Here is a 24831-nt window from a genome sequence, read left to right as displayed (position 1 = left end):
GCAATGTACTTTCCTGCTCTTAATACAGGCACCAATTCCAACTGATGTGCGATTGCCGACACAGGTCCTTCTGGACCTGGAAGAAGACAAAACGGGCAGAACAGAATGGGGCGGAGCAGAATGGGGGCTGTGAAATGGTCACCATCTGCAATGAGAAAAACAGCCTGGTTTAAACTGGGCGTATCCAGATGTTTTGGGTTGCAGCTCCTTTTAACACCAACCACTACCCTTCTAACAGTTTAACGTAGTGTGGGATTATTGTTGTAAGTAGCATTCAGTTCCTTTTGTAAAAAAGAACAACTAATAGATTTAATTAATAATGATGATGATACTAATGGTTAGTGTCCGAGTAGGACCTGGGAGAACAGATTTCAAATCCTCACTTGGCCATGGAACCCACTGGGTGACCTTGGGCCAGTTACTGCCTCTCAGCCCAACTTACTTCACAGAGTTGTTGTTGAGATTAACTGAGGAGTGGGAAAACCATGTATGTCACCTCGAGCTCCTTAAAGAAAAAAGGTGGGCTATAAATGCAATAAATAAATAAACACATAATTATAGGCATACCAATTTAGGCACAGCAGTTGCTGCAGCACCAGGATCTTATGGATCCTGACAAGGATAAGGAGGCTTGTGTAAGCATCTCTTTTCCAGACTGCAGCTTGTATCTCACCTATTTTCCCTACCCTGCAATGAAGCTGCAGGATTGACATTATAACAGAGTTAACACAGGGGGACCAAATACATAGAGCATGGGTGGGCCAACTAAGGCCCAGGGGCCGGATCCGGCCCAATCGCCTTCTAAATCCAGCCCGCAGACAGTCCAGGAATCAGCGTGTTTTTACATGAGTAGAATGTGTCCTTTTATTTAAGATGCATCTCTGGGTTATTTGTCCGGCCCCCCACAAGGTCTGAGGGACAGTGGACTGGCCCCCTGCTGAAAAAGTTTGCTGACCCCTAACATAGAGTAATGATTAACATGAGGATGAATTTTATTTATTTGTGTCAACTGGGGAAAAATGATTCATAAGGAGAGTAGAAATTAAATTTATCAGAGAGCATATGTTAATCTTCACCTCTGGGTGGCAGGCACCACCCAGTTTTTAGGTTAGGTGAAGCTGGAATATTTCAGTAACAACTTCCCTTGTCTACAGTGAACTTCACACAGTCCATTTTGTAACAACAATATCCCCACAAAAATCAACAGGCCAGTTTTGTAAAAGTGCCACCCTGGAATAAGTAATTTTAAGGTTTGCAGTCATAGTTATATAACTAGGGCCCATAAGAGAGTATATAAATAACTCAGCTTCAAGTATTCCAGAAGGTTAGTCATATTAATCTGTTATAGCAAAAACAATAGAAAGTATTGTGGCACTTTAAAGCAGTTTTCTGCACAGATTATAACTTCCAAAAACCCCAGCCACCATGACCAATGGTTAGGGATTATCATCTAAAAGATCTGGAAGGCACCAGGTTGGGGAAGGTTGCCTTAAAGACTTAACCATTTTATTATGAAATAAACTTTCATTGACCACAAGGTGCTTCATCAAATGTAGGAAGCATAATCCTAAATTGGCAAGCATGTATACACATGGAAAGCAAATACAAGTGCAGTACAGACGTTAATAGTTAGATAACCACAGATTATGACCGCAGTCTAAAACTCACATAAAGCCCTGGATTGTGGAATATATTAACTATGCTGCATTAATGTACTGAACTCTCTTATGGTTTTGGACTAGGGCTAGCAAGAGCCATGTTCAAACTCCCACTCAGCTTCAAAGCTTTCTGGGTGCCCCCGAGCCCGTCACTATCTCCCCCAGCCTAACCGGCCTCACAAGGTTTTTCGAGGAAAAAATGATTCAAGCATAACTGAGCCAGAGCGCCTACTGGGAACCCCTGGGCCATATACTATAACTACCAGTATATCTTACCCCAACCTACCTCACAGGACTGTTGTACGGATTTTAAAATAAAGGGGTGGCTGATAGAATCGTGTGTGAACACCCTGGAGAAAAGTCAGGATATAAATGCAAGCAAGCAAGCAAGCAAGCAAGCAAATAAATATTCGGCATTTTAAATTGGTGGGGGGGGGGAGGTGAGAGAATACCCTGTGGCCCTGTTGCTGGACTCCAGTTCCCATCATCGCTACCTATTGGCCTTAGTGGCTGGGGCTGATGGGAGTTGTAGTTCCTCCAACCACAACGGCAGACGTTTGCTCCCTCCCCGGCCCCGTGTGCGCTTGCGCGTAAAGTGATTTCCCTCGTCCCACTCATTTCTTCAAATCACGTGACAGGAGCCCTTCCGCCTCGGTAGCTATGGAGCCTGTCGAGCTCAGGCTCCTTCCATCGGGCCCTTGCCCCTTTTAGGGGGTGTGTGACGTCGAGTGATTGGCGTGCGCCGTTGGCCCGTGCCCCGCCCGCTTGGGAGGCGGGGGCGGGAGAGCAGCGGGGTTGGCTGCTTGAGGGCGCCGCGGGACGAGGAAGAGGCGACGGTAGCGGAGGGGGCTGGGAAGATACCACTGACGTGAGAAGAGGGGGGGGGAAATACGATATTGGGCTATCTCTCAACACCCCCCACTCCGCCCTGTGGAAGATCCGGTAAGAAATGGAGGGGAGCAAAGGCTCGGGACCTCAGTGAGGTCGATGGGGTACAGTGAGGAGGTGCGTGTATTGCTGTTGTTACCTCCTCGTGTAGATGAGGGAAGTAAGTTTCCAAGGGGTAGTTATGGCGAATAAGGTGCTGTTAATTAACTAACTGCTGTTAATTTGAGAGTGCGCGTGGTGGAAGCGGTTAAGAGTGCGCAGGAACCACGACGGGTTCAGAAATCCCTCACCGAGCCACGAAACTCGCCTCCTCAGTCTGGACAACCTCGCAGGGTTGTTGTGAGCATGCAGGCGAAGGGAGGTGGGAGAGGGAAGTTCTCCGGAGGGAAGGGGGTGTGCGCATTTACCTAAACAGTGAGTCTCAAGTGTTCTGTGGTGGGTAGCTTGTTGCAGATAGTTGATGTGGAAATGATAATATTTATATTTTTCAGGAAGGGATAGGTTGGGAAAAGGGCTAAGCTGTGGAGGGGGGAGGTCCTGGGCAAAAAGGCGGCCGTGAGAAATGGGGGGATGCATTTAACTTTGCAATGTGCCTTGTAATACCTTGTAAACATGGTTGCTTTACACTCATAAAGTTTATGATTTTTTTTACCAAGCACTTTGTTGTTGGTGTGCAGATGTAATTTATTGTGCTTTCTTTAATCAGGTGACAGCTCTTAACTCTTAACATGCATTTGGAGTGCCTGTTCACTCTTTATACCAGCAAGTATCCATAGTGTTTAACAGAATAATGTAAGGAAAAACACAGGCCTCTGCCCCGAGCAGCATACAGTCTATGACTTTGAAAGAAAGGGAGGGCAGTGGAAAGAGAGAAGGGGAGGAAAAGTGAAGAATATTGAGGAGACCTGTTATTGCTGCTCTGGCTTACTTCCAGTAGGAGTTGAGGACTGTGTGTGCAATCCAAACCACACCTGCTCTGATGTAAATACATTTGAATTCAGTGGGGCCTACTCTCAGACAAGCGGGGTTAGCATTGCAACCCAATGGATTAAGCCAAAGGCTTGGTGGGGAAGCTATAATTGTGTGTTTATGCAGAAAAGTAGGAGGTAAATATGTTTTGTCTTATACATTTATGGAAAGCAAAATCATATAACCAAGAAAACAAAAACTGGTTTTCAGTGGGAGAGTGAAAGCACCATTGAACTCTGTAAGACTTGATCCTGTGTTGCATAAATTTCTGCTTTAAAGTTCACCCAAACATTACTTGCACACCAAGCTCCCTGCACACACACAACAGTGCTACGTGTATATATAGTAAAGCACACGTGTCGTGGCAGGTTTCTGGAAGAGACCTTCCCTTTTATGTGTGAGAGAATGCCTCTCCAAAGATTGTGCTGTTTTTTTGAAGTTTGATTTATTTTTAAGTGCTCTTACTCGAAATAAACTTAAAAGTTGAAATCTGCTGCCTGGACAATCTAGGGGTTTCTTTGTTATTGTTTTTTAGTTGTTGTTTTTCCACAAAAGCTATTTGGAGCAACTTACAGAAATGAACATCAAAACCAATCTTTTTAGAGCAAACCTGAGCCAGGCAGCAGCAGGTAAAGTAGCTACTTCATTGGAAACCCTGCTGGCTTGTGCTGGCCAAGGTGGGAGAAAAGTGTTCCTCCCTCTCCCCCCAGCTCAAAGTTTGGCCTAAAAGTATTGGTCCCCTCAGAGGATCTGTGGGGCTTTGCGTCCAAAGCTGCCAGCACCCCATTTTAGGTCTTTCTGTAGGCTGCTGCCGATGGTACTTTCCTGCCTGCAGCAGGGGCTGCAGCAGCAGTACAGCCACTCCCACTCCACCAGCTGTGGTTGACAGAGGATCACCTCTAACACCAAATGATCAGGGTGTTAGGACTGTGGTGTAAGGCTGCAAACCTAAATGCACCAGAGACAGTTCCACTGAACTCAGTGAGATTTACTTCTGCGTAAATATGCGTAGGATTGTACTGTGATCAAATAAATATTTGAAGCCCAGTAAGAATGAAAAGATGGAGCTTCAGCTCACAAAGCCCAGTGATGGGAGTTCAGGGCTCAAGAAGAAGTGAGCCAGGTGTAATACCAAGGACTTTTACAAAACAAACTCTGGGCTTCCAAATGAAATGGATTGATTTATTACATTTACGCTGTGCTTTTCAAAATTGGTGCATGATGGAAATCTATCTCATAACTTCAGTGTTATATGAAATGTGTATATACCCAATACATACATGACATATTCTAGGGCCTTTCTTGGGATGAATCGGAAGGAAATATTACCTCTGTGTTGGGGGCAGGATGCCTCTGAATGCCAGCTGCTGAAACTCGCAAGTGGGGAGAGTGCTGTAGTGATGGTGGTGAAATTTGGGTTCTTTATTCCTGGATTCCAACGTAGCTGATGAGTTTGTTCAGGGTGATGAGATGATGCTGGAGAAGGCTATGATGGGTGGGAAACCTTTCTCAGGTCCTGCATTCCCTTCTGGGTAACTTTTGGGGTAGGGGGGAAGCATGCCAGTTGTGGGGCAGAACAAAAGATAAAAAGTAGGTACAGCAATACATGTAAATTTTACATTTGCACTTTCAAACATACCCCCCCCACCTCCATTCATCTTCTGTCTAGGCAAGCAAGGGCCATAACATTTGTTAATAGATACCTTCCAGCCAGGCAGAAACACCTGGGGTGTGAAGCAGGGTCAATGAGGGGTATGACATGGGGAGACTTCCAAGAACCAAATAGAGAGGTCTGGAGGGCTGCATTTGGCCATGAAGCCTGGGTTATGGTGGTGGAAGTGGGAGCTTATTGCCATGTACCCACGGAGTTGCCTAGGTGCACCCAATGCTGTAAATCTCTGCGTTAGAGTCTGTTCCATGCATCCCCCAGCAACAAATCAATATTTTGGTGCTATATCTGTTCAAAGCTGTGTACAAAGTCCTGTGTCTTTGCACACCATAGAGCATGTGAATGTTCTGAAGCATTTGAAATCTAATAGCAAAAATCTTTCTGGTTTCTACCTTTGACTTGAGAGTATGGAATGCATGAGTAAACGAATAAAAATCCTTTGGGTCTATCCTGTGATCTGGATTACAAGTCTATGCAGAGGGTTGCAGTACTTGGAGCTTAATAAGTTGTTGATGGAAGTTGGAAATAATCCCTTTAAAACTTGGGTCAGAAACTATTCTTGAGTTGTAAGGAAGAAGGGCTGTACAGTATAAGTTATAACCAGGAAGAATAGCTGACTGTGCTTCACTCCATACTTAAGTGATCAACAGAAGATTTATGGCTAAAGCAGAGGAATAAAACAATAGCACAGCCTTTTAATTGTACTGCATGCATGAAATGTTTTTCCACATAAGTATTTTCCAGTTTAGGTTTGGTACATCTGGCTTTTATAGAAAGTGATGTTTTGAATTTTACTGCTGGTTTTAATTGAGATGTTATCTAACTTACTAAATGGTAAGGAGCAGGTGGTTTTGAGGGCTTGGTTTTGTTGAATTGTCTGACATAACATTGTCTGCACCTGTAGAAGTCTCAAGGCCCGGGGTAGCACTGAATGTTGGTGAGTTAGTTAGTTCAAGGCATATTGGTAGAGAAGAATTAAAAGTGGAGGAACTATTTGCTACGTTGTGTTCCAAGACGTCATCAGTAGTATTAAATCATAGGTGACAAAAAGAGAAACTGTGGGGTGGTTGTAGCAACAAAGTAAGGCAGTGTTCACACCATACATTTTAAGCACATGGTTTTCCCCAAAGAATAATGAGAACTGTAATTTATCCTCCCACAGAACTACAATTGCCAACACCCTTAACAAACTACAGTTCCCAAGGTTCTTTGGGGGAAGCAGTGTGCTTTAAATGTATGGTGTGTACGCTGCCTAACTCCTAATCACTGTGCAGATTCATTTTTATTGTGCCCTTAGATTGGGTAAGCAGATGCTTCCTCTTAGGCATCATCTTGGGCCCCAGGTTTTGCGCAGGGCATATTACATGGCTGTAATACAAATATGTTCAAGGTCAGTCGTATTCATGCCTGGGAAACTTTGACCGACGAAGCTCTGCGTCCAAAGAGGCTGTGCAAGTCAACACAGCCTGTGAACAGTATTTTGCAATGTTTTGCTGAATTCACATTCTGGATTTGACGGTCAATTGTTTGCAGAATTTGGAGAGTTTGGAAAGGGGAGTGTGAGGGGGGAGTGATCTAGAGGCTGTGAGAGAGGTGCTTGGAAGCACCATCTTCTGAAACCCTGGAGAGTTTTGCAATACTGCCTGTGCATTTTTAAGCACGCTTTCATAATACAAAATGCTAGTTGTGTCCTGGGAGGAGTGCTGGAGTTTGATTCTTAGGAATGTGGAATTGTGCAAGGTGCACAACTCTATTTACAATGTATAGCCAAAATACTGGTTTCATGTTAAGGTTTCTGCTGTGCCATTTTGCTTGTTAACACTCTGCAAGGCTTTGACCCATAATCCTCATCAAAATGTGCTTCATTTCCTGTACTGTTTGGCCTACATGGAGCTACAACAGTGGTTCATCTTCTGTTATGCACAGTTGGTCCTTCAGCAGCAGTTGTATTTTATTTTTAGGAAGAGGCAGTTGGTCTCTCAGCTCCCTTGTGCCATCTAACTAGAAAACATGTATTAAATCGCTTCCAATTTGAACTTCCTTATCTTTTCCACCCTTTCCAGTTCCAGAATTTTTCTTGGTGGTTTCCTGTTGCGCACAAGTAAATAAGTAAATCCGAAGGGAAGAATAATAAACTGATGGGACCTGAAAGCAGGTTTACCCTGAAGAAATTCCCTCAAGTATATAAGTGATCCTACATTTTATTTACTTTGTCTGAAACATTTCCCCTGTTGTGTTTTCAGGTTTTTCTTTACCTTGGGTTCGTTACCACCATGGGAGAGATTAAAATCTCTCCTGACTATAACTGGTTCAGAAGTACAGTTCCTCTAAAAAAGGTAGGTCCAGTTTTTAATTTTTGCTGCCCTGGGCCTGTGCTCATTTGGGAGGAAGGATGGAATATATAATTGATTGATTGATTGATTGATTGATTGATTGATTGATTTCCCCTCTGATCCCAAGGACATGTATATGAGGGATCCTCTGGTGCTGTTTACTTGATCCTTAATTGCAAACTCAGGGGCATAATTTAGCAGGACCTATAAACTCGAAATGTATATCAGGTCCACAGACACCTATGTTCTGTATGTCCATATTACATGTGTGGAATTTTCTGCAATGTTTGTGTATAATTTGTTGTATGTGGGCAAGCCCATAAATCCCAACCTTGCTGGGTTGACTTGCCATACAGAAAATTATTGTTGCCTTCTGGGGATTAAGAGCAGCAATTCCAGGATCGAAGCACCAACAAAATTGCATTTTTCCTTATTCTGGAAGAATCATACCATACAGAGGTAAAGAGGTCTAAGAAGTGTGTGTGTGTGTGTGTGTGTGTGTGTGTGTGTTTGTGTATAGATAGATATATATAGATATAGCCCCACCCCCCTAGAAACCAAAGATGGTGGAGAAATTTGGTTTGTATTTTTTTACTGTGAATCTACCCAGTTTGCACTCCCTTTGAAATCCACATTTTGCCATACAAGTTCTCCGATAAAAAAAATATGTACAGTTGCATAGATTAGACTAGAGGGAAGTATGTAAAAATACTGATATTAACCAAAAAAATGCATACAATGCATATTGTTTGTAGCAATAGGTCTGTTGTGCATAACTTCATATAAAAAAGTGTTTGCCAAGGACAAATGTACATTAAATTGCTGAAAAAAATTGAGGATTAAAAAAATATATACGATGGCAAACTGAAGTGGAAATGTGGCAAGCTGAATTTAAGGTTTGAAAAATAAGAAACAGAGAGGTACCAAAATTTACAGATTGGTTCAGTGCTACTAGAAACTTGTGTTCCTTCCTTCTTGCAACCCAAACCAAGCTGTCTAAACTCTTTCCCTCCCACTTCATGTGGCTCTCTGGAGATCATGGTCCCATAGCGTTCCTGCAAAGGCCTTATAGTGGTGCTGCAGAACTAACAGCTGTACAGGCTTCCACACCACAAACCAGAATCAAGTTAGAATCATAAAATCTTAGAGCTGGAAGGGACCCAAGGGTCATCTAGTCTAACCCCCTGCAATGCAGGAATCTCTGCTAAAGCATCCATGACAGATGGCCATCCAACCTCTGTTTAAAAACCTCCAAGGAAGGAGAGTCCTCCACTCATGGGAGTCTGTTCCACTGCTGAACAGCTCTTACTGTCAGAAAGTTTTTCCGAATGTTTAGTCGTAATCTCCTTTCTTGCAACTTGAAGCCATTGCTTCGAGTCCTACCTTCCAAAGCAGGAGAAAATAAGCATGCTTGCTCCCTCCTCCATGTGACAGCCCTTCAGATATTTGAAGATGGCTATCATATCTCTTCTTAGTCTCCTCTTTTCCAGGCTAAACATACCCAGTTCCTTCAAGCGCTCCTCATAAGACTTAGTTTCCAGACCCTTGATCATCTTGGTTGCCCTCTTCTGCACACATTCCAGCTTGTCAACATCCTTCTTAAATTGTGGTGCCCAGAATTGGACACAGTATTCCAAACGTGGTCTGACCAAGGCAGAATAGTGGTATTATTACTTCCCTTGATCTGGACACAATACTTCTATTGATGCAGCCTAGAATAGCATTACCTTTTTTTTTCTTTTTCTTTTTCTGCGGCATCACACTGTTGACTCATGTTAAGCTTTTGGCCCACCAAGACCCAAAGATCCTCTTCACATGCATTGCTCATAAGACAGGTGTCCCCCATTCTATATTTTTTCACCTAATTCTTCCTGCGTAAGTGCAGAACCTTACATTTGTTCCTACTGAAATTCATTTTGTTAAGCTTGCACCCAGCTCTCAATCTGTTAAGGTCATTTTGAATTCTGATTCTGTCTTCTGCGACATTAGCTACCCCTCCCAGTTTGGTGTCATCTGCAAATTTGCTGAGCATCCCCTCAATTTCTTCATCCAAGTCATTTATAAAGACATTGAACATCAACGGGCCCAGGACAGAACCCTGTGGCACCCCACTTGTCACTTTTTTCCAGGATGACAAGGAACAATTAATGAGTACTCAGTCAACCAGCTACAAATCCACCAACGGTTACCTTGTTCAACCCACATATTACCAGCTTCCTTGCGAGAATATCATGGGGGACTTTGTCAAAAGCCTTACTGAAATCAAGATACACTACATCCACAGCATTTCCCTGATCCACCAAATTTGTTATTCCATCTAAGAAAGAAATCAGATTGGTCTAGCATGACTTATTTTTGAGAAACCCATGCTAGGTCTTAGTAATCGCAGCATCCTTTTCTAAATGCTCAAAGACCGACTGTTGAATTACCTGTTATGGACCTTCCCTGGTACTGATGTCAAGCTCATCGGTCAGTAGTTACCTGGGTCTTCCTTTCCCCCCTTTTTGAAGATGGGGACAATATTTTCCCACCTTCAGTCTGTAGGGTCCTCATCTACTCTCCAATAATTCTCAAAGATAATAGACAAAGGCTCTGAAATTAAATCCGCAAGCTCCTTTAGTACCCTTGGGTACTAAAGGCCCTGGAGATTTTAATTCATTTAAAGTACCGTATTTTTTGCTCTATAAGACTCACTTTTTTCCCTCCTAAAAAGTACGGGGAAATGTGTGTGCGTCTTATGGAGCGAATGCAGGCTGCGCAGCTATCCCAGAAGCCAGAACAGCAAGAGGGGTTGCTGCTTTCGCTGTGCAGCGATCCCTCTTGCTGTTCTGGCTTCTGAGATTCAGAATATATTTTTTCCTTGTTTTCCTCCTCCAAAAACTAGGTGCGTCTTGTGGTCTGGTGCGTCTTATAGAGCGAAAAATACGGTACCTAGGTGTTCCCTTACTACCTCTTTTCCTATCTTGGGTTGCAGCTCCCTCCTTACATCATTTATTCTGTTATCACCAGGCTGGGCATCACTTTCCTTTTGGGTGAAGACAGAGGCAAAGTAGGTGTTGATTAGTTCCACCTTTCTCTGTTGCCCAATAGCATTTCTCCATCTTCCCACGCAGAGGACCTACCACTTGCTTGTTCTTCCTCTTACTTCGGACATAGCCGAAGAAACCTTTTAATATTATTTTTAACCTCTCTTGCAAGCCTGAGCTCATTCTGTTGGACCGCAACCCAACGGTTGTAAATGGTGCATATTGCAGACCTACGGGAATTTTCTATGAAGCAATAGCCGTTGGTGTCTGAGGCCAATGTCTCCCTTGAGTAATGCTGTCTTTCTACAAAGCATAGCAGCCACAGAGAGGGAAGGTAGTGTGATGAGATGTGTGTGAGCATGCCTTCCCTGTGGAGAACTCTGCCCTGTGCCCACAGGAGGAGAGAGAATAAAAACGTCACAGCTGCTTCTGCTCATCACCTCAGACTGGAATTAATTTGAATGCCCTGCCCTCCCTGGCTGCAGAAAATAAAACTACAACAAGATGGAGTATTTGTTCTGTTACGAAATACCTGGCATCTTCCTTAACGTGCTTTTCATCAACCTGAATCGCAGCTGTGCAAATATTATTGCTTAGCTGAATAATCACAGTAAGACTCCTTGAAAGCATGGAACCAACATTATTGTGATACCTAGAATCATAGAATTGTAGAGTTGGAAGGGACCTCAAGGGCCATCTAGTCCAACCCTCTGTAATGCAGGCAGGAATCTTATGCCCAGCATGGGCTCAAATCCCCGACCTTAAGAGACTCATGCGCAACTGTGCTATTCCAGAGAGAGGTTTATTTTTCAAATCTGGGTGATGTGCTCATTGTGGGGAATTGTAGGAATCTGTGTCATATGACTCAATGGTATCAGTGAGCAAATCTGTCACTCAGTTTTTCTCAGTTTCTCATTTTTCCATTCTTAAGTTCAGTTTTCCACATTTCTGTTTCAGTTGGTGATTTTTTTTAAAGTCCTCCTGAAAATTCATCAGCATTTGAGTGTGATTTCCTGTTAATATACACTTTTTCTGCAAAACCACTTTCCCTCATATTATGCACTTTTTAAAAAAAAAATTTTTATTAACCGGCCAATCAAATCAAATCACATCACATAAATTCCAAATTACAAAGCCGAATTTTAAATTTTTGTTGAGGGGACCCATATTTCAAGTTCCGAAGGGGGATTCCGATCATCATCTTGCTACTGCGTTAATATCCACAAATCAGTCCAAATAATGTTCATAATTCTATCCAGTCTTATCTTGCTGTTTCCACATCTCATCTCATTCGTATATTTTTTCTCTTTTTCTTTATGATCTCTTCTGATAATCTCCTTAAGCAGATGAACACCAATTATAATCCTGTGTGAATTTTTCCGTTCGTCCAGTCCTCATATCAAGATGGTTTCCATATATCATCGCTTTCATAGATAACATCACTCTTTCCATCATTAATCTCTCAAATCTGTCGCTCTTAAGTCCCTCTGAGGAGTCTCACCCACAATATAAAAACAGCTCTGTTCCTCCTCCCAGACTTAAGTCCTCCGACAGAACTTGCCAACATGGCGACGGTATTTTTTACTGCGTCATTCCAAAGCTCTTATAGTTTCCACGATCTTCTTGAAACATGCTTTGGTTAGTAAATTATCTCCACACAGTCATAAATCCACAGCTTAAGTCATTTAAACGGCATTTCTAACTTGTGACTTGGGGGGGGGGCGTTATTGGTTAATCACATAGAAAAAAGAAAGGAAAGTTTCCCCCCCTCCCCCATCCAGTCCCTTTGCCATACCGAGCCTTGGTGGGTCTTTTCATGATTTATTCTTGTTCCTCCGACCCGTCTTGTTTATCAGAGATCTCTTCAGTTAGCAGTCTTTACTCCCCCTTCATCCTTGAAATATGTGCATTCGCTTCCTCCTAATTGTTTCTTTTGAAGTTGCTGCAAACTAGAGGCGCGGATCAGAGACAGCGTCCAGGAGCGCCGAAATCCACAGGAGAGCTTTCTGCCTAGTGCCCCCATCCCCACAAATTTGGGGGGTGGTATCGGCCACAGCAGGCAAGGGCAGTCCCCCCCACACCCATGGGGGGGGTAGGGAGGCTATTTACTCCCATCACAGCCTCCTAATTACCTTGTGTGGGTCGGAGAGATGTTATTGTCAGCCATCTTCCGATGCGCCCCAGTGGCCCCTCCCATATTATGCACTTTTTGTTTGTTATTTTCACTAATGCTAGTGGCGCTGTAGTCTAAACCACTGAGCCTCTTGGGCTTGCTGATCAGAAGGTTGGTGGTTCGAATCAGCACAATGGGGTGAGCTCTCGTTCTTCTGTCCCAGTTCCTGCCTCCCTAGCAGTTCAAAAGCATGCCAGTGCAAGTAGATAAATAGGTACTGCTGTGGTGGGAAGGTAAATGGCGTTTCCGTGTGCGCTGGTTTCTGTCACAGTGTTCTGTTGCACCAGAAGCAGTTTAGTCATGCTGGTCACATGACCCGGAAAGCTGTCTGTGGACAAAAGCCAGCTCCCTTGGCCTGAAAGCGAGATGAGCGCCGCAACTCAATAGTCACCTTTGACGGGACTTAGCCGTCCAGGGGTCCTTTACCTTTACCTTTTTACCTATGCATTTATATGCATATTTTACCGTAGATATGCATTTTTGCACATGTTACTTGGCTGGAGAACTTGGAGAATTTGGAGAAATGGGGATTTCAGAAGATGATGGTTCCGTATTGCTTTGCATCCTATTTTGAAAAGTGTGGATTAGGTAGGCAGCAGTGGCTCTCTAGGATATTAGTCAGGGGTCTTTCCACACCCTACCTGAAGATGCCAAAGATTGAACATGGGAGCCTTTGCATCAAAAAGCATATGTTCAGCCACTGGGTTACGGCATGTCCAGAAAACAGCATCATGTGATGTGGTGAACTCAGTATCATCTCAGCAGTGAGCATGCATTCAGAGAATCTTTTGGCTGTCTGGAATTTACAGGCTGAAATCTCTTGGGTGGTTTGTGATTAGAAAAGATAGTATGAATCAGGGCTAATATTGTATGCTGAGTAGACCTGCATTCAAGCACTTCTGTTCAGTGGGATGCACCTCTACAGGAAATTCTCTCTAATACAAAAAAAAAAAGTGAAAAGGAGACTGGACAGGAACTTTGTTGGTATTGGATTTTTGGCATGCAGCCCTGTTTAGAATTATCTCTGAGTCTTTTTTGTTTAGGTGAACAGTGCAAGATTTTCTAGCAACATGTGATCTTTCACATGCTTCCTCAAGTACAGCTTTTACTGCAGACCAGAGACATCTAGCTAACCAGCTCTTAAGGTTTTGCCAGCTGCTTTCCTTTCAGATGTTAATAGAGGCGTTGTGTGGTGGTGGAGGAGGAGGAACAGCTGAATTTGTGCTATTGTTTCCAGCTAGAGAAGTTCAACTAACTTGACAATGATTGAATAAACTGGACATTTTTATACACAGAAGATTTTGGTGTAATCTGCAATCAGATAAATTAATGTGGGTTTTGTAATTGACTTAAACATAGGGTGAGAGTTTCCCTTATTCATGTTATGGAATATTGTATTGAGAGTAAACACATAGGGCAGGGGTAGGCAACCTAAGGCCCAGAGGCCAGATGCAGCCCAATCACCACCTCAATCCGGCCCGCGGACGGTCTGGGAATCAGTGTGTTTTTACATGAGTATAATGTGTCCTTTTATTTATAATGCATCTCTGGGGTATTTGTGGGGCATAGGAATTTGTTCATTATTATTTTTTTCCAAAATATAGTCCAGCCCACCACATGGTCTGAGAGACGGTGGACCGGACCAGAGCTGAGAAAGGTTGCTGACCCCTGACATAGGGCAAGATCCAATGAAATGCCGTCTGGACACAACAAGGTTTGCCTTCCATTCCCCTTTATCTGTTTTGGAGGATCACTGAACCCTCCAGAACAGATCTTTGGAGCATGGAGGGGACTGCAAGGAACACCACAATTGGATTTCACCCATATTTTTTTAGCCTCTTGGAAGTGAAGGGATTATTATAAAAACCTTGAGCTTATTGCACTAAACATTCCTGGATAAAGTGGACACAGAATGTACTTCAGTAAATCTTAACGAGTAAAGTTAAAGCACTTCTAATATCATGGTTAGTTTATAATTGTGACCCATCTTCAGAGCAATGTTCATATTAAAGCCAAAGCAACATTAAAAAAAAATAACTTTGGGCTGCACACTCGGGGCAAGTTCTATTGAACTTAATGGGATTTACTTCTAAGTAGACATGCAATGAATTGTGCCCATCTTTTAATTTGGGGTGGCTCTCCAATGGCTCCCATCATCTTTCACCATTGGCCAAGCTAACTGGGGTTGATGGGAGGTGGAATTCAACATCTGGAAGGCCACAGAGCAGCCATTCCCGTTTTAATGAATGTAAATCCAGGTTGATCAAAGTGGTGCCCTATAGATATTCTTGGTCTTCCAATCCCATCAGTCATAGTCAGCATGGCCAGTGGCCAGGGATTAAGGAAAATGTAGTTTGATAACATCTGGAGGGCACCACACTGGCAACCCATGGTGTAGGTGTTTTACATGCATCCATTAACCAATTATTTTCTTATCTGAGCAACTCCTTCGTACTCAGAGTGGTTTTGGATCTGAAATGGCTGCTGAGAGAGTCTTGTTTCCTTGCTCAACCTGCAGTGTCTAAAAAAGGAAGCCAGCTGCATGTTTCTTTCCTCTGAAGCTTGAAGAGCAAAACCACTCTCTTTCCATCCCCCAATATTTTTTCAGTCTCATGATTTGGTGATGACACATTGGGAGAGCAGAGAAAGTCTGACTTCTGAATATTTTAGATTTGCTTACGTCTTTTCTAACTTGGATCTGTTCCAAAGCAGAATGTCCTGATGCTCACATGATTGAGTTCCATGCCTGCTCTTCTGCGTTGGCGTTATCACATTTGTATTGAGTACATTAACTTTGCTTTGGCCTGTGACCGTTTTGGGGTGGGGAAGGCATATTTGGATCCACAACAGTATTGTCTGGAGGGGTCTAAACAGTCAGAGAGAAGGGAGGGAGATCATTTTTATAAAGCTCTTTTTGAAGCCCAGTCTGGAGTGGGCATGGCAAAGCCATTAATTCTTTGCATGACAGGATCGTGCAAAGGTTTGTGCATGTTACATGTGGATAATACCTTGCAGTGGCAGGTTGTGTGGCTTACACAGAATCAGTTGCAAAGCAGCCAAATGGCTCGTTCATGGAGCTGGTTGAAAAGCAACTGATTATATTTCACAGTTGCACTTCTTCTGCCTCCAGATGTGTTTCAGTAGGCTGTGTAAACATAAGACGTGACAAGCTAAGACTACTTTGCAAGCAGTCTGTTTTTAAATGTAAAGCAGAGAAGAGATTCCTGGAATTAGAGTAGCAGAAAATTTTAGACTCTGAAGTTAATTGTCTTATTCCGTCTGTCTGTCTGTCTCTCTCCCACACCCACCCCCCACTTTTAGATGCTACTCTGCATTAATTTTGCTTTAGATTGTGTTAAGCCAGACCTACTGTATTTGGGGAGCTCATTCTGCTCATTGGGTGCCATGGTTATCTACCCCCCCAAATCCTGCCCCAATGACACCACCACCCAGATTTCAATGATGGCTGTGCTGAAGGAATACTAACTACTATGTGCATCAGAAGAAGCCATTTTTACCTTCTCTGCATTTATTTTACAGATTATAGTAGATGACGATGACAGTAAAGTTTGGTCGCTCTATGATGCAGGACCCCGTAATATTCGGTGCCCCCTTATATTTCTCCCACCTGTCAGTGGAACTGCTGATGTTTTCTTCCAGCAGATTTTAGCCTTGTCTGGATGGGGTTACAGAGTCATTGCTGTAAGTATCTTCAGCGCAGCCCTGAAATTCTCAGCATTTGAGCAAATGTTAAATCTGTCTTTTTATGTATGTTCTCAAAGCAGTATGAAATGTACTAGATTTCAGCTACGGCCGTCCAAGTCTGTCCTTTGTCATGCAGCTTTTTCATGTGCCTACATTACTTGAGTGCATATTTTGTCCCTAAAGCCTGCTCTGAAATTTGATACTAAGGGTTTTCAGATTGCATTTAACCTTGGTGGTTTTATTTAATGAGAGAACATTCCTCCAAGGCAGGATATCTCTGGGTCAACACCATCTAATCCCTTTTGGTAATTCAGATTAGAATTCCAGCCTTATAGTACAGAGAGCGTCTTAAGAGCTGAGGCTTAAAACTTAGGATATACATCTCTTGGGAGGTGCATATCTTTTCCCTGTAGTGATAGAAGATTGATCAGGGGCTCCCTCCTACTTCTCTCCCATGTGCTCATGTCAGCAAAGCTCTTGGAACTCCCATCCACTGGAGAATAGTGAATCTCAGGTGACATTTGGAGAGTCTAGGTTGGTTTAGCTTCTGGATTCCAGGGCTACTTAAGCTCGTTGGACTGTTATAAAAATGATCACAAAGCAGAATAAACTTCCTCAGCCTAGTGTCCTCTAAATAGACAGTGGCTTCCAACAGCCCCAGCTATACTGGCTGAGGCTGATGGGAATTGTAGTCCAAAGCTTCTGGAAGGCACCAGCTTGAGAACATGAGTAGACTTCTTGAAAATGTAGACTATGGCTGACTTTTTCTGTAACTACATCTAATGAAATTGTTTTGAAACGTAGATTGGGGTGCAAACTTGTGCAATTCCCCCCTATTAGTGCTGCCTTTCAGAGGCCAGTGAGTAAAACTTTAAGAGGCTAGGGGCTAGTGTAATGGCTCCCAACTTTTTTTTGGCCATGCCCCACCTAAGCATCTCTAAAATCCTGGTGCCCCCCCCCCAATGACATATAATTCTTATTATTCAAAAAGTGAACTCCTATTCATGTGGAAGAAGCCTAAAAGGCCGTTAACTGTTGATAACTCATTCTTGAATTGCCCCCCTTAAAAATCAAATTGCCCCGTTGGGAACCATGGGGCTAGTGGGTAAAACTAAAAATGAAAAATTACTGTATTTTTCACCCTATAGGACGCACTTTTCCCCCTCCAAAAATGAAGGGGAAATGTGTGTGCGTCCTATGGGGTGAATGCAGGCTTCAGGAAGCTATCCGCAAGCCTTGGGAGCTCCGCGGGAGTTCCCGTCGGGCTCCCAAGGCTTACGGATAGCAGCCTGCATCCCGAAGCCTGGGGCGCACTGCACAGCGCACCCCGGGCTTTGTGCAGATATCGGGCAGCCCCACAAGCTCGGGGGACAGTGGGGAGGCAGAGCGCCGCCATCCCACTATTCCCCAACCTGGTTTGGAGGCTGGCAGTGGGGCGAAGCGGGCTTCTCCCCACCGCCAGCCCCACAAGCTCGGGGATAGATAACCGCAAGCCTGGGGAGACCGGTGCGACTTCCTGCCGGGCTCCCTAGGCTTGCGGATAGCAGCCTGTTCTGGGGGCTGGGGTCGGGGGAAGCTCGGGCATCCCCCGCCCCAGCCCCGCGCCTGGGGGGGAATAAATTTTCCCCCCTTTATTTCCCCCCCCAAAAAACTAGGTGCGTCCTATGGGCCGGTGCGTCCTATGGGGCGAAAAATACGGTAATCATTGAATATTGAAAAATCCAGACTTGGATGGCAGAGAATAATGTGGAGAATAATGGGTTTTCAGCCGAGCTTGCTTTATCACAAGGGTACGGAACTTTTGGCCCTCCAGATCTTGTTGGATGGCAACTGCCATAATGCTTTACTGTTGACCGCTCTAGTTCAGACTGATGGGAACCCAACAACATCTGAAGGGCTGCAGGTTGCTTCATAGTATGCTTTGACCTCGTACAAGGTGGGCTTCTCCCCATATACGATGCAGGTATCTAAGTTGCTAGCTGGTTCTTAAATTCTTACTGGTGGAGAGGGTTAAAATGCATGTTTTTACATCTTTGTCTTTGTTCATGTCACCATTGTTAACCTACCTTTCTGATCTTAGCTGCAGTATCCAGTTTACTGGGAAATTTTTGAGTTCTGCGATGGATTCAGAAAACTATTAGACCATCTACAGCTGGATAAAGTTAGTGCCCTGAGATTGACAAATAGCCTGTGCTTACAATAGAAATGTTAGGTAAAAAGCCTAGAGTTTATTCAGAATAACCTTAATTGCTCCAACAAAGGAGAGCCCTCTCCTGTTATTTTCCAACCCCATTGATTGATTTTTTTGTTGCTCTTTTTTCAGGACCTTTTCTAAGTAAACAGCATATTCTGGGTAGGACTTGGCTGTTCTTAAATTGTAATAAATCTTCCAAAATATATTTTCTCTAAAATGGTTTATAATATCTGTTGAATGGAAGCTTGCATAAGCTGTGTGTGAAAGAGTATAAGTTATTTTTGAATTTATATACCCCCTGCCCACCTTTCGTTGAAAAGGCCGCAGGGTGATTTATAGAAAAATGGAAATATGTTTCTGTCTTGTAGACCTTACTTTATTTCTGCGAGGACCATTGTCTATGAATGTAGTTGATAAACTTTGGGAAATCCCAAATGGGGAGGATAATCTTATTCGGAACAACTTTCTCTACAAAATACCATGAGAGCGATTATAGCAGGGCCTGGGAAACTGCAGGCCCAGGAGCTGGTTGTGATGCCCCCAAATCCCTCTAGCCAGCCCTTGGCACTCTCCCCAAGCCACATACTTCACTGGTCTTGATTCACCCCTTGAGTGTTTTACTTGGCAGGAATATTTCACTGAACTGTAATAGTGCCTCTTGCTTGCCTAGATGGAGGATAGAGAGGGGTGTGTGAGTGTAAAGAAACCAGGCTACTATGCTGTCCTGGTTGCCCAGAAGGGAATGCAACCCTTGGGATGAAAAAGGTTCCTCACCCCTGTGGTTTGGCATAGTGCAAGGGCAGCCAGCCTGGTGGTGCCCTCCAGATGTTTTTGGACTCCAGCTCTTACCAACTCCAGCCAGCATGGCCTGTGGTTGAGGATGATAGGAGTTGTAGTCCAACAACATCTGCAGAGCACCACATTGGCTACTCCTGGCGTAGTCCTTAAGAGCCAAGTATGAATGAGAAACCACCTGGTTTAAAATGCATCTCTGTCATTGACTCTCACCAGGTAGTCTTCGGCAAGCCAGTCTCCCTCCACTTTCCACCTGCAATACAATCATAATACTGGCCTAGCTTTCAAGTGCTTTTGAATGCACAACGTAATACAAAATGCCTTAATAAAAATAGTTAGCCAAAGGATGTTGCTGTTATTTATTGCGGTATCTTTTACTTTTAAAATTAGGTCCATGTCTTTGGTGCTTCCTTGGGGGGCTTCCTTGCTCAGAAATTTGCTGAATACACTCACAAGTCTCCCAGAGTCCAGTCTCTGATTCTGTGCAACGCTTTCAGCGACACTTCCATTTTCAACCAGACATGGACGGCAAACAGGTGAGAGATGTATGTAGGCAAAACAAATAGCTTTTGGGTTGTTCTTTAGATGGGCATAAGGGCCACTTCCTGCCTACTGTTTGTGAACTTTGGGTTACGTAGAGTTATGGCAAATACAGCTTGGCCTTTGCAAAGCATTTTTTTAAAAAAATGAAGAACTGCTCCACTTCTTAGAATTAGCTTTTGAAGCCCATAAATGTTATGAGATATATATATAGAAAAAATCCCTTCTGTTGTTGTATTAATGCAGGCAGTCACAAGTACATGCTTTAATGCCGAGGGAGTTCAGTATGTCTTGTGTTTTAACGTTTGCACGGTTTATACAAAATGTTTCTCATGACAATCCAGTGCTCCTGGAGGAAGGAGAAAGCGACAAAATTTTTGACCTTTCTATAATTCTCTTTTCAGCTTTTGGCTAATGCCTGCCTTCATGCTGAAGAAAATTGTCCTTGGGAATTTTGCATCTGGTCCTGTAGATACCGAAATGGCTGATGGCATTGATTTCATGGTTGATAGGGTGAGAATTCCCAGTTGTATGACTTTGCTTTAAGATTTGCATGCTGAAATCCCATCTAATATTGGTTCTTTCCTTCATCCTTTCTTCCTTCAGTGCCATGTCTTTTGCACATTAAACTTTAGGCATGGTTTGTCCTTTTTAAACTTATTCTTGCTTATGACTGTTCTGGGAGCCTCTTTGGCTGTGAAGAGTGGGGCAAATGTGCTTCAAACTCCCAGATGTTGTGATAAGCTTGGTTATTTCTTTATTGCCCTGCCTTGAAACAAGTTCACAACCTTCTTTTGAATTAATTTATTTTTCCTGAAAGCTGGAAAGCCTGGGTCAGAGTGAGCTCGCTTCAAGACTTACCCTCAACTGCCAAAATTCCTACGTGGAACCTCATAAAATCAGAGACATTCCTGTGACTATCATGGATGTAAGTTATCTCTTATTTAGGATGTGGGATTGGGAGAGGAACACTTATTGAACATCATTCTAGGAAGATGCAAGGTCCAGTTTTGGAAATGGAGAGAACATCAGCAGGAGCATGCCTATTTTTAAAACATAGCTGTCCCTATAGGGGACTACTTTCCCTAGTCCCCTATAGCTGTCCCCTATAGGGGACTATAAGTGTCCCTATAGGACTACTTTCTCCAGTTATAAGAGGTGGGATAATAGTACTACTTATAAATGACAGATGCTGTCAGGGCAGAATCATTTCATAATCTGTAGCAATTTATAGTGGGCTGTTTGCAGAGCTTTTCAGAGTAAACATCTTGGAAGTGGATGTTCCTTCAACACAGCGATGGCTCAGCCCAACTCCTTCTCTGGCATCAAACGTTGTAACACATAAAAGTGAATACAGAAGGAGAGTTTAACTAAGGTGTAGGAAGCGTGGGGCTTGAGGTCAGTTGGCATTACCTATTCCCCCCCCCCACTAAAAGCTATGTGCTGTTGACCTTTTTCAGTTGCAACTTTTTCATCTGGGACTCATGACCCTGGAAATTAAGAGTCTCATGCTCTACTGGCTGAGCTATCAAGGACCCTTTGACAGTCGGCAGCAGATTGAGTTGCACAGCTGAACTTCCAAAGCACAAGTGGCTAACCTGTGCCCCCACAAATGTTGCTGAACTCCAATGGCTAGTGGCGAGGGATCATGGGAGCTGTGGTTCACTGACAATGTAGAGTGCCACCCCTGTTCTAAACAGAAAAAAATTCTCTCTGTTAGAATGCATGGGATCTACAGGCAGTTCTTAGCATGGAATCCTTGTTTTTTTTAGGTGTTTGACCAGAGTGCTCTTTCCACCGAAGCAAAAGAAGAGATGTATAAGCTGTATCCCAATGCTAGAAGAGCTCACCTCAAGACGGGGGGCAATTTCCCATATCTTTGCAGGAGTGCCGAAGTAAACCTCTACGTCCAAGTAAGTCTGTAGCTTTAAATTTCTCAGTTGTTGTTTGGAAACCACAGAGCTCTGCCACCCGCATTGTGGTGTTAACATTGCTGACGCATTATCAGAGGATGAGTAAAGCTGGGGGGGGGGCGTTATTACAAATCCCCATCCGATGGAGGCAGACATGTTGCATGAAGGAGAGAAAAGGAAGGAAGGTCAAGAGGTTTCTATTATTGGGCTGCAGGAACGCTGCTATGGGTTTTAAGAAAATATCCCCCCCCCTTCCGGCCACCGCCAAACACAGGGTAATAGAAGATTTGTGGCACTGCCAAATGTTCCTCTCCTGGAGTCATTTGGAGTTTGGGTGTTATATGGACATGCCTGGCATTGTTCAAATATGCTGCTCCATAGAGCTGACTCCATTTGGCTTGTGCTGCCTCTGGGAGTGGTTCCTGCCTCTTCCTAGAAGACCGCAAACCCTTCAGATGGTGTGAAACTTGTGGAGCTTGCACCAGCAGTGGTTGGTTTTCTCTCTTTTTTTTAAAAGTGGAACAAGCACTGTTACAGGTGCCATATAATATTCGTTCTGCATTTAAGAACTAGATCTTTTAGTGCGACAGTGCCTTACACTTTGGAACTCCCTGCCTATTGACACCAGGCAAGCACCTTCACTGGGCTCTTTTCAGTGCCTACTGAAAACATTCCTGTTAAGACAAACCACCTCAGATATGTAGAATGCCGATCAGTTTATCACTGATTCTACTTTTTAAATGTTTTAAAACTTTTTATAAACTGCTGTGAGGTTGTTTTTTACAGTCAAGTGGTGTATGCATTCTATGAAACAAATAATCACAGAGTGCTGCGACTAACAGGAAAGGGTGAATATGTGCCACTTTGCCTATTTTCCTATCCTGTAGATCCACCTACTTCAATTCCACGGTACTAGATATGCCGCAATTGACCCTTCCATGGTCAGCGCAGAAGAACTTGAAGTCCAGAAAGCCAATCTCCAGGCCAGCAGTGAGCAAGAGCAGCAGCAGCAGCAGTCATAGTCCTTGGGACTTGCAGAATCTCTTCATCCAGAGGGTCTTATCCTTTTCTTCTTCTTTTGGAAGTCTTCCCATCCAATTGCATCTTTTTCAGTTTGCCTTGATTCCTTAGTACTTAACCGGTTAGAACTGTGTCCTTTAAAATGGGTTGTACTGATTTCATTAAATGAAATGCAACTACGGACACTCGGTCACATCACAGTTTAAATGAGCTGAATTCAGATTATTAAAAAGGAGTTAAGGGTATCACTTTGGATGACTTGTTTTAGAAACAACAGTCTGAGACGAACTTTTGCTACCAAAGCCTTCACGATTGTGTTCTTAAAGAGGATAATCTTATATATCCATGCAGAGAGGGGGATGTATGTATCATGAGTGAATTATGTATGTCTGCAAGTTCACTTACAATTCATAGGATATTTAGTTTAAAAAACTCTGTTGAAGTGCCAATATTGCTATTATTATTTTTCTTTTTATATGGTTGCCAGTTAATGCTTTAATTTGAAATTATAACGCATTTGTTTTTTATTGTCTTGCTTTCTAATTTTTTTTGAATAAAAATTCAGTTTGGGAAAAAAGGCTCCTCTGCCATCAATAGGAGTGTGCATGGTAACTGTGCTGCCTACACAGCTATAAACATATATTTAAAATTGAAACACAGTACCAAATATAAGACTATCCGGCTTAATTTAACTGAGTGTTCTGTGGGTGTTTTCAACTACAACTCCCATCAGTCTTAGCCATTATGTGCTGGGGCTGATGGGAGTCACATGGAGGGCACCAACTTCACAAAGTCTGATCTGTACCATAAATACACTTCAAATAGCCCAAACGTCTCAATTTAGTGGTTACCCCAGGATCTGAGGAGATACGATGATTCTGTTAAATTAAAAAAAGAGGGGGGGGGATGGTTAAGGGAAAAAAATAAGTTTATTTGAAAACCAGATGTTATGCTTGCACTTTTTTAAAAATACAAAACTTCATGACAAGTTTAAGAAAAGTATACTGTTGGTAAATACAAAGAGGTGACCATCCTATCTGTGCTGACTGGAATGAACCCCGGGCCTTGGTTGGCCCTGCCTGTATAGAATCACTGTATAGAATCTGAAGCTGATAACTCCTCCTTTCAGTGAACTTGTAGCTGTTGATACGCTGAGGAGGAGAGTTTGGCTATCCAGCTTTCTTTCCATATGCATAGCTCAAAGGCAAAAGTTAGGGAACCTGTGGCCTTCCTGATTTTGTTGGACTTCAACTCCCATCAGCCAGCATGGCCCCATGGCTCAAGGACGATGGGAGTTGGAGTCCATCAACTTCGGGGGGGGGGCCTACAAAGTTCCACCTCTGCTCTAAGGTGTACAAAAATAAGAGGTTAAGCATGGATTACCAAAGTATTAGCTTTGGTTCTTAGTATGCAGTTCTAAATCAAGTCGACCCTAGTATATTTCACATGGACTGAGTCAAGCTACTCCTTCAGGGGTGGGGGGGACATGGTGCAAAAAGCATGAGGTAGCTGCCCACTGTTTATTAGGCACTGAAGTCTCATGCTCCATCCAAGTTCATATGAAATCTGCTTCATGAAGAACATAAAATAAATGGCTGATTCGTCTTCTGCTGTAACACTCAAAGGGCATTCTTGTGCTCGAGAAGCATGCAGCTGGGGCATCTGTTTGCAGGTGCAGCATCTATCTGCACCATTGCTTTCAGACACACAAGTACTCCATAAGAATTAAAGGAAAAGATGTGTTTTCTTCAGTAGAAGGACCCTGGCTAGAGCATCTGTCTTGCCTGCAGAAGGTCTCGGGTTCAGTCTCCAGGGTGGAGGAGAGGAGAGACCCCTGTTGAAACCCTGGATAGCTCAATAACTTTGCCACAAAAAATGCTCTACAGCTTTTGCATCTGGATTTTCACTTTTTGAAATAGGGCAACCCTAGTCTCACACTTGGGCCTCC

The 24831-nt window shown here is 43.4% G+C and overlaps 1 protein-coding gene across 5 annotated transcripts; it reads left to right on the top strand.

Moving 5' to 3' along the window:
- Nucleotides 1-2297: 2297 nt before the first annotated feature.
- Nucleotides 2298-23411, top strand: SPG21 (SPG21 abhydrolase domain containing, maspardin). Of its 5 annotated transcripts, none has more exons than XM_053364643.1 (9): nt 2299-2600; nt 7428-7520; nt 16257-16418; nt 18502-18582; nt 19801-19946; nt 20355-20463; nt 20771-20878; nt 21723-21863; nt 22751-23411. In XM_053364643.1, the coding sequence occupies exons 2-9, from the start codon at nt 7458-7460 to the stop codon at nt 22883-22885; spliced, it is 945 nt and encodes a 314-aa protein (XP_053220618.1). In that variant the 5' UTR covers nt 2299-2600; nt 7428-7457; the 3' UTR covers nt 22886-23411. The 5 variants fall into 5 exon arrangements, with proteins under 5 accessions (XP_053220619.1, XP_053220618.1, XP_053220616.1 ...); XM_053364641.1 differs by having other exon boundaries at nt 2299-2663; XM_053364642.1 differs by lacking the exon at nt 2299-2600 and adding an exon at nt 2602-2706.
- Nucleotides 23412-24831: the final 1420 nt, after the last annotated feature.

This window comes from Podarcis raffonei, chromosome 14, assembly GCF_027172205.1.
Source record: "Podarcis raffonei isolate rPodRaf1 chromosome 14, rPodRaf1.pri, whole genome shotgun sequence".
NCBI lineage: Eukaryota > Metazoa > Chordata > Lepidosauria > Squamata > Lacertidae > Podarcis > Podarcis raffonei.
This window is presented reverse-complemented; position numbering and strand designations above follow the sequence as displayed.

Excerpts from the sequence above, each read along its gene's own strand:
- SPG21 (XM_053364641.1), top strand. Across the intron at positions 7,521-16,256 it reads GTACAGTTCCTCTAAAAAAG|ATTATAGTAGATGACGATGA; the intron begins GTAGGTCCAGTT and ends TTTATTTTACAG. Across the intron at positions 20,879-21,722 it reads TTCCTGTGACTATCATGGAT|GTGTTTGACCAGAGTGCTCT; the intron begins GTAAGTTATCTC and ends TGTTTTTTTTAG.